Genomic DNA, 13,304 nt, shown 5'->3' on the forward strand with positions numbered 1-13,304 from the left:
TTTTGCTTTGTTGGGACCTTATACGTGTCGCGTAGTTTAGATAAGTGTCTTTTGCTTTGTTGGGACCTTATATGTGTCGCGTAGTTTAGACAAGTGTCTTTTGCTTTGTTGGGACCTTATATGTGTCGCGTAGTTTAGATAAGTGTCTTTTGCTTTGTTGGGACCTTATACGTGTCGCGTAGTTTAGATAAGTGTCTTTTGCTTTGTTGGGACCTTATATGTGTCGCGTAGTTTAGACAAGTGTCTTTTGCTTTGTTGGGACCTTATATGTGTCGCGTAGTTTAGACAAGTGTCTTTTGCTTTGTTGGGACCTTATATGTGTCGCGTAGTTTAGACAAGTGTCTTTTGCTTTGTTGGGACCTTATATGTGTCGCGTAGTTTAGATAAGTGTCTTTTGCTTTGTTGGGACCTTATATGTGTCGCTTAGTTTAGACAAGTGTCTTTTGCTTTGTTCCAACTCGTAGTACTTGTACGGGGCGAGAGTGTCTTGTATTTTTGTTTTGAATTGTTTTTACAACGTCACAAAGTCCGGTGACATTTATTGGTCATTCGTTGTCCTGAGACAGATCACCCTCTGAATTTGGTTGAAACGGACGGTGTGTTAGTCCGTAAAAGATTATTAGCCTGTACTAGTTTCTTGGACTTTTGGGACCCCAGTTTAGGATGAGTTACTTCGTTGTTATATCTCTTATTGTATGTTATAGAAGATTGTCGCTGTTTCTAGTTTTGGAATAGAGGTTGAATTTTGTGTTTATTTCGTTTATAGGGTGCCAGTGTTGGAGTTGTATGTACTGAGCTCGAGTCTATGCCAGTGTGGGCTTCGCTTGTCGTCTCAGAAATATATTGTACAGTCTTGAGTGTCACTGCCAGATGGGCGATCGTCGACGGCGTTGATTGTCAGGGCCATTACACATCAGTTGGTATCAGTCGGGGTCTAACTTTATTATTGCCGACGTTGGCAGTATTGTGACGTCAGTCGGTCAGCGTCTGGTTGACTACGAAATCACGGTGACAAGTGGTAGCAGTAGCAAAGTGCTTATGTGAATTACTGAATAATGTTTATCTATATATGATATTATCTATTCATCATTTGTATCATTCTCATTGTGCATATACATGTATCAGTATCTTACAATTAATTTTTTTTTTGTTATTGTCACCGTGTTATTTTATATAGTATTGAATGTGGCTGTGGTTATCAATGTAGGCGTGGTGGTGACATTGGGTTCTTGTTACAAATCACTGAATAATGAAATGACGCTGGGTGTAGCAGATACAATAAGTTTAATATAACACCACATAGTGAATACACCATACAATTCGACCCAGGAATGGTCAGTATTAATCCAACAGTAATATACGAATATCACAACTTAGTAACTATTCTATAACCAACTACTTTAAACATCTAACTCTACTGCTTATATCTTAAGTGACTCAATACAAGTGCTTGCTACAAGATCTCTATGTGGACTGACTGCCTTTAACTCTCTGGTTCACCTAAGGTCAAAAGTGTTCACCTTAGTGCAACATGGGTTGTGAATAAGATTCACAATATGGAATTAACATACACAATACAGAATTAGGGTTTCTACTCTATGGCACCAACTTTGAGGTGGTGACATTACCTATCACCCCCCTTTTGAAAAAAATTTTGAAGAAATTTTTTTCAGCTTGACGACATAATTATCATAAGTAGGATCAATTGGAATTCTTGGGGTCTATGAAATGTTCAATTGCTGAGTTCAAATAGAACTACAAACTTGAAATAAAATATATAATATGACAGTGTTACACAAAATATTTGCTGAATCAAAAAAAATTCATACAAGGGCAAAATTCTCTAATCCATCATATTCTTGTAAGGCAATTCAAATAATTCTCTGAGTCAAATACTTAACATCCCAAATAATTCTTTACATGTAGTTCTAATATATACATCAATGTTCAAATGTGTTCAATATTTACAAGTCTTTTCATAATAATATGTGCAAAGTGTGACGAAAATTTCAATGACAATCTCCTATGTCACAATGTGAAAAATTAATACAAGTTTTTATTCACAATATCTATTTATAAAAAATCTTTGACACTATAGCAATGTTAGAAGTCTGGTTTTTTGACACCAATAGTACAATATGTACATATCATGTAGAAAATGTTACAAGTAAGTCTCAATATGTAAGTGATAAGTATAGAAAAATTCAAAATATGTGTCAAAATTCAAGATTAAATTGCTTAATGAGCATTGTTACAAATTCAATGTATCCATTTACTTCAATATGAGGTTTGACATCTCCATAAAAAATTGTGCATTAATATTACACAAGTAAATATGTATAATTCAAGTATCAAAATATTTGCTCAAAAGTATGAACATGAAATCAAAATAATAAGTATCCTTCATAGTGCTTGTTACATGCACCTTATGTTTCAATTAAGTATTTCTCTATATGCCAGTTCAAATAATTTGTAGCTAGTAATGGCAAAAGTTTAATGTTACATTGTTTATCAAATAATTATTGTGTACAAAGTTCAAAAAACTCTTTTGTCAAAAAAAGATTAAACTGAGAAAATGTGTCAGTTGTGATACAATCTTTGAGTTTACATTAATTTGTTCAAGCTTATATATACAAGCATAACATCATAATGGTTTAGTTGTATTTATTTTAATCTGTTGTGAAAAAATGTGTAAGTCCAATTTAAAAGAATAATATCAAGTGTCTCTTTCAGTACTTGAAATATCAAAAAGTTTGTACAACAATCTTCTTGTTTACATCAATACAAAAAATATAGTCCATAAGAATAGTTTGACAAAAATGTTTTCAAAAATACAAGTGTATGTCAATATTTCATTACACTAATTGACATTGAATAAATAAGTTACATTATGAATCAATCTCCTTTTTCAATAGTATTGAAAAATGTGACTAAGTTATATAATTGTGATAAATGACATAGTAAAAAAATTCCAATCTTGTTTATAATAGCTGTAGAAAAAAAATTTGTCCAAGTTGTTCTCAATACAATGAGAAAAAATAATGTTTACATTGCATGGAAAAAAATTAAGCTAGGTACTGAATAAGTTTGGAAAAAATTCAATGTTTGTTTACATTGTTGAGCACTAAAATGTTATTCTTGTTGACAAAAGAATGTGAAAAAAATTGTTGGTTACAATGTAGTAATCAAATTCCAAAGTTTGTTTACAAATAGAGTTTTTTAAAAAAATGAAGTCTTAGTTCTAGTTCAATGTTTACAAATAGTACTCATTGTTTACAAAATAATGCTCAATGTTCACAAAATGACATCATAGCTGGTTGTAAAAATAATTTTTTACTTTAAGGTGTGAATCTTAAATCTTTGACATTTAGCAATACAAGTTTTGACTAACATGACATAGATCATTATCTAAGTCATTCTGATTATCTTGAATATATCTGGACATAAAATCAGCAATAACATTATCTTTCCCTTTTATTTGTTTTATTTCAAAATGGAAATCAGCTAGGATCATGGTCCATCTTGTAATTCTACTATTGGTATTTGCTTTAACATTTAGAGTGGTTAATGGTTTATGATCTGTAAATATTAGGAAAAATCTGCCTAACAGATGTCTTTTTAGTCGCAGTGTACACCACACTATGGCTAAACATTCTTTTTCTATGGTGCTGTATCTTGTTTCTGCCCTGGATAATCTTCTACTAAGATATTCTATGGGGACCAGATTATTCTTATCATCTCTCTGCATAAGACATGCTCCTATGGCAGTGTCAGATGCGTCTGTGTATAATTCAAATACTTTATCTTTACTGGGTATATGTAATCTCTTATCATCATTAAATATTTCTTTGAGTTTATCTACTGCTTCTCTACATTCTTTAGAAGCTGCAATTATTTTCTTATATGTGTCCTTGTTGCTGTTCTTTACTTTTAATAAGTCATAAAGAGGAGATATTAATTGTGTATAGTTACTAATAAATTTCTTGTAAAAATTAAATAATCCTATAATGGCTTGAATGTCTTTTTTAGTTTCTGGTGGTTTAACTTGCATTATTTTATTTAGGTTGCTTCTAGTAGGCCTTATTTGTTTGTTTCCTATTTCATAGCCTAAAAATTCTATTTTAGTTTTCCCTATATGTAGTTTATCAGGGGCTATAGTCAACTTGTTCTCCCTCAGCCTATTTAATACTTGTTTGAGAGTTTTAATGTGATTTTCCCAAGTTTTTGAAAATATGCAGATATCATCCACGTAGAAAACTACATCTTCTATTCCCTCCAGCAACTTGGCCATACATTTTTGGAATGTTGCCGTACTGTTCACCAAGCCAAATGGCATCACATTCCATTGGTACACTCCTACTAGACCTGGCAAATTGCAGCTGAACGCGGCAAACTTTTTGGATCTCTCCTCCATCTCTATTTGCCAGAACCCACGGTTCAAATCACAAGTGGTAAATATTTCTGAGCTTCCTATTTTTTCTATCAACTGTTCTGGTAGAGGTAGTGGTTCTGCATCAATCACTGTTTTGCTATTCAATTCTCTAAAATCACAGCACACACGTAGAGTGTTATCTTTCTTTTTGACTATTACTATTGGGGACACATATTCACTTTGTTCATCTACCCTTCTGATTGTTCCATCCTTCAGTAACTTATTTAATTCTTCTTTAACTTTGTCACAGTATGCTGTTGGTATTGTATAGTTTTTTTTCTTTATTGCAGAATAGTCTTTCAATCTGATTTTATGCTGAATTATGCTTGTCCTCCCTAGTTGATTTGTAATCACATCCTTGTACTCTCTCAATACATTTTCTACTTGCTCTTCATTTGCTGCTGGTGTTTCAATATGTTGTGATACAGCACAGGCATGAAGAAAAAAATTTAGTTCGCTATCTGTCTCATCTTCAAATATCTCACATTCTTCCGCATCATTGCTTTGTACTACCATAGCATGTTCTCTTCTGGGGCTACCTTTCAGTTTGTTGACATGTAATTTCCTCACTATTCCATTCATCTCAACTTCATATGTTACGTTTCCTACTTTCTTTTCAATAGTATATGGACCATCATAAAATTCTTCCTCATCTCGCATTTTTACGTAAACTGTATCTCCTTCTTCAAATTCTCTTAACACTCTATTTTTGTTTTTAATGTCTCTGTGTTTCTTTGTGCTTCTTTTAATATTCTCTTGTGCCGTTTTGACCGCATATGTTAACTGATTTTTGTTCTTCACTATAAGTGGGAAATCTTCTTCTTTAATCTCAAGCATGTTTTGTTTCCATAAATGTAATGGTCCTCTCATTTTTCTGTTATGTACTAATTCATATGGAGAGAAACCTGTTGATTCGTTCTTGGCTTCACGGTACGCAAACAATATATATGGTAGCATCTCATCCCAGTTGTTTGGGTTTTCCATACATACTTTGTCCAACATAATCTTCATAGATTTATTCCAACGTTCTACAATACTGTTCGCCTGTGCATGGTACACTGTACTAAAGACTTGATTGACTTCTGTTAACTTTGTGAATGCAGCTGTTAGGGCCGCTTTAAACTGAGTTCCGTTATCACTGACAATGGTTCTAGGAAAGCCTATCATGGTAAATAATAGTAATAACGTCTGACATATCGTACTTGCATCAATGTGTTTTAATGGGAAAGCTTCAGGCCAGCGTGTGGCAAAATCCATGAATGATAATATGTATCTATTTCCTTTAGCTGTTACAGTTGGAAGTTCAGCTATATCCATGGCTAGTTTTTCGAATGGTGTCTCTACTGTATCTGTTTCTTGTAGAGGTGCTTTGTGTTTCCCTGTGATTGGATTTCTTCTTATGCACTGTACACAACTCTTAGTATATGCCTTCACTTCTTGCTCCATCTTAGGCCAGAAACAGTTGTGTCTTATTTTTTCTAGTGTTCTTGTGTAAGCCATATGTCCAGCCAAGGGACTGTCATGACATGTTTCAATGATGCTTTTTCTCAATTGCTGAGGTATTACTATTTGTAGCACTTCATTTCCATTTCTTATTTTCTTATGCTTTATAGCTACTCCATTTATTTTGCTGTATGGTCCTTCAATTCTGTTGCATAAATTCTTGCATATGTTCGAAATTGTTGGATCATTTTGCTGCATCTCAATTAATTCATCTTTGTTGACATTCATGTTTGGAATTATGGCCATAAAAGATTTGTCTTTCTTGTCATTTTTTATTTTTGATGTGTTCTCCGTTTGACACTCTATATGTACAATATCTTTGTTTGAAATATACTGTTTGCCTTTATTTCTTTCACTGGTCACTTCACTTGTGTCAGTGTTTCTGCTTTCCTTATCTAATTTAGCTTGAGCTCTTGTTGTTACTGCAGCTACTTCTATATTTTCTTGATTTACACTATTAGCCCATTTTACTAAGGCTTCTTCTGACAGTTCAACTATATTCTCTATGTTCCCTATAATTAGTTCTTCAGCTGGGTTGTTCATTACTATGGCTTTGTATTGACCAGTGAACCATGGTGATTCAATGAAAACTAATGCTGTTTCACATACTTCCCATAAGTCTTTATTCGCATAAGTCAGTGTGACCTTGTCTTTTAGGATCTGTTCAGGTTTTACTAGTGATTTCTTTACAATGATTGAGGTGCAGCCGCTGTCACGTAATGCATATACCTTAATGCCATCCACATAGGCAGGATACACTTTTAATTTGGCTACCTTTGTCTGTATATATGCTACTGTTTCATATTCTATTGGTCTTTCAGTTGCTACAGCTGCTATGTTTTGTCTGGTATGATTGTTATTGTGGTAAGTATGTTGTCTATCTTGAAATTGGTCTCTTCTAGACATTCTGTTGTTTTGCCATCTTCTGTTTGTTTGATGTGATCTACTGTTAGTTGGACTGTAGCTTTGCCATGTTCTTCTGTTATATTGTTGTTGATAGGATCTATTATAGTTAGGACTGAAGCTCTGGAAAGTTCTGTTATCTCTTCCATATTTATGGTTTCTATTTACATGTTGCTGTTTTTCTGATGCCATTCTCTTTCTGCACTCTGCTTTGGTGTGACCCAATATGCCACAGAAAAAACATTGTATGCTCTTGGCATATTTAAATTTATTTGTAGATCTTGGATGGTTTTCTGTCACTGTTGCAGCTACATTGTACAATTCCCTTTTGTCAATGGTGATGTTTGGGTGTGAGTCTTTGTATGTTGTTAAGTTTGATATCAATTCAGCTTCATTTTTTATTTTTCTCTCCTTCAGGAATGAGAATGCTGCATCTGTAACATTTATTAACACATTCTCAATGAGAAAGAAATCTAATATCTGTTTGGGGTCATCTAAGTTACAGTTTGCGAGTTGTAGCCACTTTGTCATGTTCTGGCGCATGTCATGTATTGTTCTTTTTAAATCTGCATTCTTGGCTAGTTTTATTTCCCTAAAAAGTTTTCGATAGTGCTCCTCCGTTTTGCCAAAATGTTCAATAAGTCTTTGTTTTACTGTGTTGTAGTCTTTTCTTTGCTCCATAGTTAGTGTGTCGATGATGTTTAGTGGTTCACCTCTTAAGTTAGCTAGAAGTTGTTGAGCCATTTGTGCACTATTCATATTTGCTGTTTGACAGATGTATTCAAATTGTATTATGAAATTTTCTAATGTGTCTTCTTTTGGGTCAAAGTTCCTAAATTTGCTATGATACTGATGATGAGATGAAGTTTTATTTGCTGAATTGTCTTTGTTTTCCTTTGCTAGTTTTGCCATTTTTTCTTCATGTTCTTTTAATTTTATTTCATGCTGGCGTTCTTTTTCTTTCTCTAAGTTTTCTTGTTCTTTCTCTCTCAGTCTTCTTTCATGTAGCCTTTCTTCCCGTTGCTTGTCTTTTTCTACTCTAATTCTATCTATTTCAATTTTAATGAATGCAGCTCTATCATCTTCTTTTAACTTTAGTTTATCCACTATCTCTATTAGTTTTTCATACTCAGCCATTTTCAAAGATTCAAATTAGTAATATAGTTAATTAATAGATATGTGTACACTAGGTAGTTGTAAATGAATATTGTACGATAAATAATTATTATAGCTCAAATAGTAATTGCAGGTAATAGTAGATATATATTTTGTGCGAAACAATTGAGGTTATGAGGTATCTTAAGTTATTCTTGGTACTTTGTCTAGTTCGTAATGTAATACTTTACTGATCAATTATGTGATTATGTATTTTTAGTATCTCCCCTTGCAATGTAAACATTTATTGCAACAAATAATTCACAATTATGTGAGCCTTATTAGTCTGATAAATAGTGATCAATGTATCAATAGTATCAAAATAGTTCAATGTGCTCAAAGTATATATTATATACAATCAATCTTGTCACAATCTCAAATCAAAATATATCCCATAGTGTATCAAGTGTGTAGTGTAGTGTTGATAATAATAAAAAATAGGTTGAAATAAGAAGTAAATAAATATATATATTAATAAGTAATTAGACAAACATAAATACACTATAAATACTAAACAGTCTGCTTTAAAGAGACATTACAGATAGTAGAAATAGTAGACAAAAGAATTACAATGAGTAATAACTATGACGCAAAAGAAAATTCAACAGATGTAAACAAGACAATATCAATACAAGAGTTTAACAATATGATAGATACTTGACGAAATACAAACTTGACTAATACAGCTATACGATCAAGTATTTACTTTATCTAAAGAGTCCCTACCAATACCTGGATGCTTACTTGAAAAAAATATAAATGCTCAGACTCAATAGATAATTAAATTTAGTCCCTAAAGGTCAGGTGTATATATAGATACAAATGTAAACAATGAAAAAATTGTGGTGTAGTTTAAAGAGAACTAATCAATACTGATAATACTAAGGGTAATTAAAGTTACTTCCCTTAAATATTCACTTGATGCTTGACTTGTACATAAAGTACCGGTGATGCTCCACATAAAATATGTCCACAGTACAGTTCATAAGTAATCCACATGCTAAATCCGCAGCACAACGGTACAGTTCATAAGTAATTCACTTGCTAAATCCACAGCACAATGGTACAGTTCATAAGTAATCCACTTGTTAAATTCACAGTACAATGTTACAGTTCATAAGTAATCCACTTGTTAAATCCACAGTACAATGTTAAATGATACGGTACTCAAGTTCTTGAACAATAGTAATCCAATAAATACTTCATATGTTTGACAGATAATCCATTAAACAATTCATATAGTTGACAAGTAATCCAATAAATAATTCATGTGCTTGATAGGTAATCCACTGTTTCATACAGTTGCTGAAACTAATATAAATAACTAAAAATGACCTTAGGTAGTGACGACAAGAGAGGTCTAAGAGTAAGAGCGCTCTCTTATTAAATGTGCTGTTAGACAGCGACAATAGGAGTGTGTCATTAGAATTATGACGAGCACTCGATGTAGATGATTCTTGAATATGTCAGCTACTTCGACTGACCATATATCAGCTGTCTTCAAACGATGACTTGAATGACTTGTAGTACTAGATTTTCACCCACACTGGTTGTAGTATCACGGTTGTCTAGTTTCACCCACACAGGCTGTAGTATCCAGGTTGTCTCAGCATATCATGTTAAAGTGACTTTGAACAATGCTGTCATAAATGTCGTTTTCGGCCGCTTCTGACACCATAAATGTTTGCTGGCACTTCTGACACCATAAATGCTGTTTGCTGACACTTCTGACACTATAAATGCTGTTTGCTGACACTTCTGACACTATAAATGCTGTTTGCTGACACTTCTGACACCAAAAATGTCACCGTGTTATTTTATATAGTATTGAATGTGGCTGTGGTTATCAATGTAGGCGTGGTGGTGACATTGGGTTCTTGTTACAAATCACTGAATAATGAAATGACGCTGGGTGTAGCAGATACAATAAGTTTAATATAACACCACATAGTGAATACACCATACAATTCGACCCAGGAATGGTCAGTATTAATCCAACAGTAATATACGAATATCACAACTTAGTAACTATTCTATAACCAACTACTTTAAACATCTAACTCTACTGCTTATATCTTAAGTGACTCAATACAAGTGCTTGCTACAAGATCTCTATGTGGACTGACTGCCTTTAACTCTCTGGTTCACCTAAGGTCAAAAGTGTTCACCTTAGTGCAACATGGGTTGTGAATAAGATTCACAATATGGAATTAACATACACAATACAGAATTAGGGTTTCTACTCTATGGCACCAACTTTGAGGTGGTGACAGTTATTTAAACTATCCACAGAGTTGGTTACTCTATGTACAACTGTGTGTGAATGATGTTCTCGTCAGGTTGAACCTCGGGACCTTAATTGTGAACAGCTATTCAACAACACAAATAATTCCTAAACTTGACAATATGCATACTAAATAGATTTTTTCTCTTTAAAAAAATAGTAAACATTTTTTGTGTGTAAATATAGTACTTAGTATAACAGAACTTACATAACACTACAATACAAATATATATAAAAAAAATTTCGACAATAAATGTACAACCGTTTGCATAAATATATTCAAAATATGGTATATGGTCCTGTGCCCTACTATAGAGCGTCAAGTGTTTGTTACTATTAATAGTGAATAGTTGTAAAAGTGGTGTGTATTTTTATGAAAAACTGCTTGCAAAAGTGATTTAAAAAATTAGATTTTTCGCTTTCAGAAAAGAAAAAGGTAGTTCTTGCATCAGAACTTTGAATGGTCTAAAATATTGTGAAGTCGAATTTTCACTATCACTATTTTCTAGTTTACGAGATCTAAACGGGACGGACGGACAGACGGACAGACATTCCACACAAAATTAATAGCGTCTTTTCCCCTTTCGGGGGCCGCTAAAAAAATAAACATATCAACTTGGTATTAATATATACCATACGAAGTCGAAAAAATTCGACGTAAACAGAACATGATGGCTGCCTGGTCGTGTAAGCGCTCTGGGCTGTCGCTCGATCGTCTCAATGGTCCTGGGTTCATACCCAGTCCACTGCAATCCTCGCCGTCCTGCTTGGAGGTTTTGGACTAGGAAGTAGATTGTTTCCAACATCCGAAATATTTCAAACATTTTACGAACATTTAATAAACATTTAACAAACATTTTACAAACACATACCGAGACTGAACTAGATCTATTACCTAGTGCTATTAGAGAATGGAATGGGTTGCCTGAGCCAGCCAGGAAAACCAATGACTTGGCAGAATGTAAGTCATCTGCTAACTAAATAGTCTAGTGACAAGTTTTATCTGCTGAAGAAATAGTCTAGTCACAAGTTGAATCTGCTAATTAAATATTAAAATAGTCCGTATCGTAAATGCAATCTTCCAATATTGATTTTGACATGACTACTCCAGGTTTGATTGTTGGTCTGTGTTCAAGCGTTCCTGTCTGTGTTTGCGTGTGAGACACAGGTGAGACCTAGACCAATTGACGTAGTCTGCATCTACAGTGTCTGAATAGACAGAAAACGATATCAAGAGGCCTGACAGAGTTGGCAGTTCTGCCCCCCCCCCCCCCCCCCCACTTCTGAGCACCTCATCAGGATGTCAAAGTCTTGTCTCATTCTTTCCTTGACTATTCATTGTCTGCAAATCTTCAGCATGTCAGATTTCTGCTCAATACTTTTATGTCTACAGCTAATCGGGCCATGTTTTCAAATAGCTTCTTTCACCCCTCTCATAAAATTATAAATATGGCTTTAACGTTTTTTTTTTATTTTCAAGGGGAGAGAATCATTTTAGCACTTGTTCCCTCCCCACCCCCTTTCTGATCACCTCCCTTGATTCTTTGTGCGAATACATTTTTGAAAAGAGTTTAAACTTAAGTTTTTTTTGTGTGTGTTTTTTTTAAATGTCTTTTCTGTGTTTATATTTCCAACTGTTGACTTCTTTGTGAGTTATTTTGTTGTGTAGGCAGACGTCTTTGTTGCAGTTCTGAAAGAACAGCGGGGGGAGGGAGGGTTGAGAGGATATCGACTGGGATCAAGATGGGGGGGGGGGCGATCTTAACACTTAAAGAAGTCTCGAAAACGAAGGGCTGTCAAACGGGGAGTAGGTGGGGTGGGGGGCCCTAAGACGTGAGGGGCTAGGGCCTGAAGAGGCTCAAACTGCCAATTATAGCTTCGACTTTTGAAACGCCACGATCTCTATGCGCGCCCTAAAACGTTTTGCCTTGACTCATCTGTAAAAAACACACACACACACACTGGAATGTAATTCGGTTTTGTGGCGCCCCCAACCCTCTCCCCCCATGTCCTCCTCAGGTATTTGTCTGATTGTGTTGTAAGTGCAACATCTAGTTGTTGGCAAAACGAAAGAAAGAAAATAAAAGATAGTCTCCCCTTGGTTTCTCCCTAAACAATATGAGCTCTTCTTCCGCACGGGGGCGCTGAATATCTACGCCCCCCCCCCTGGTATGTACACGTTTAAAACTCCATGGTATTGACCTGTATTCGTAATGGGGTAATGAACAATGGAATACCTAATGTACAGCAGGACTTGAGCGCATAGTCATTTAGTGAGTGGTGAAGAAGTGAGTGGAAAGAATAGGTTGTCTAAAGGGCCCGCCTGGCTCGCTCGAGTTTGTTAAAGTTTATTACTTATATTATTTTTTTTTATACGACTTTAGCTGCCGCACTGTCATGAAAGAAAAAGATTCTTTTGCAATGTATGTTCATCAGCTCTCACTGCATACGTCATATGTATGTGTCATGTATCAAATGTATGTGTCATGTGTCATGTGTATATGTCATGTGTATATGTCATATGTATGTGTCATGTGTATATGTCATGTGTATGTGTCATGTGTATATGTCATATGTATGTGTCATGTGTATATGTCATGTGTATGTGTCATGTGTCATATGTATGTGTCATGTGTCAAACGCATATGTCAAATGTATATGTCACGTGTCATTTGTATTTGTCATATGTGTGTGTCATGTGTCAAACGCATATGCCATGTGTATATGTCATATGTATGTGGCATATGTCAAATGTATGACATTTGTTATATGTACATGTCATATGTATATGTCATGTGTTATGTGTACATGTCATATGTTTATGTCATATGTATATGTCGTGTGTCAAATGTGTATGTCAAATGTATAATGAGCGTGTGAGGAAAATACCAAATTGACGACGGCAACAAAAATCATGGTCTACAATTCCTGCGTTCTGAGCACACTTCTTTATGGCAGTGAGAGCTGGGCAACTTACATGCGTCAAGAACACAGATTAAATAGCTTCCACCTACGCTGCCTGCGACG

At 34.5% G+C, this 13,304-nt stretch overlaps 1 protein-coding gene across 1 annotated transcript; it reads right to left on the minus strand.

The window, feature by feature from the left end:
* Positions 1-3,367: 3,367 nt before the first annotated feature.
* LOC129924991 (uncharacterized) lies at positions 3,368-6,163 on the minus strand. Its single transcript, XM_056022790.1, has one exon. It carries the CDS (start codon positions 6,161-6,163, stop codon positions 3,368-3,370), a length of 2,796 nt encoding a protein of 931 aa, XP_055878765.1.
* Positions 6,164-13,304: the final 7,141 nt, after the last annotated feature.

This window comes from Biomphalaria glabrata, chromosome 3 (assembly GCF_947242115.1).
Source record: "Biomphalaria glabrata chromosome 3, xgBioGlab47.1, whole genome shotgun sequence".
NCBI classification, from domain to species: Eukaryota; Metazoa; Mollusca; class Gastropoda; family Planorbidae; genus Biomphalaria; species Biomphalaria glabrata.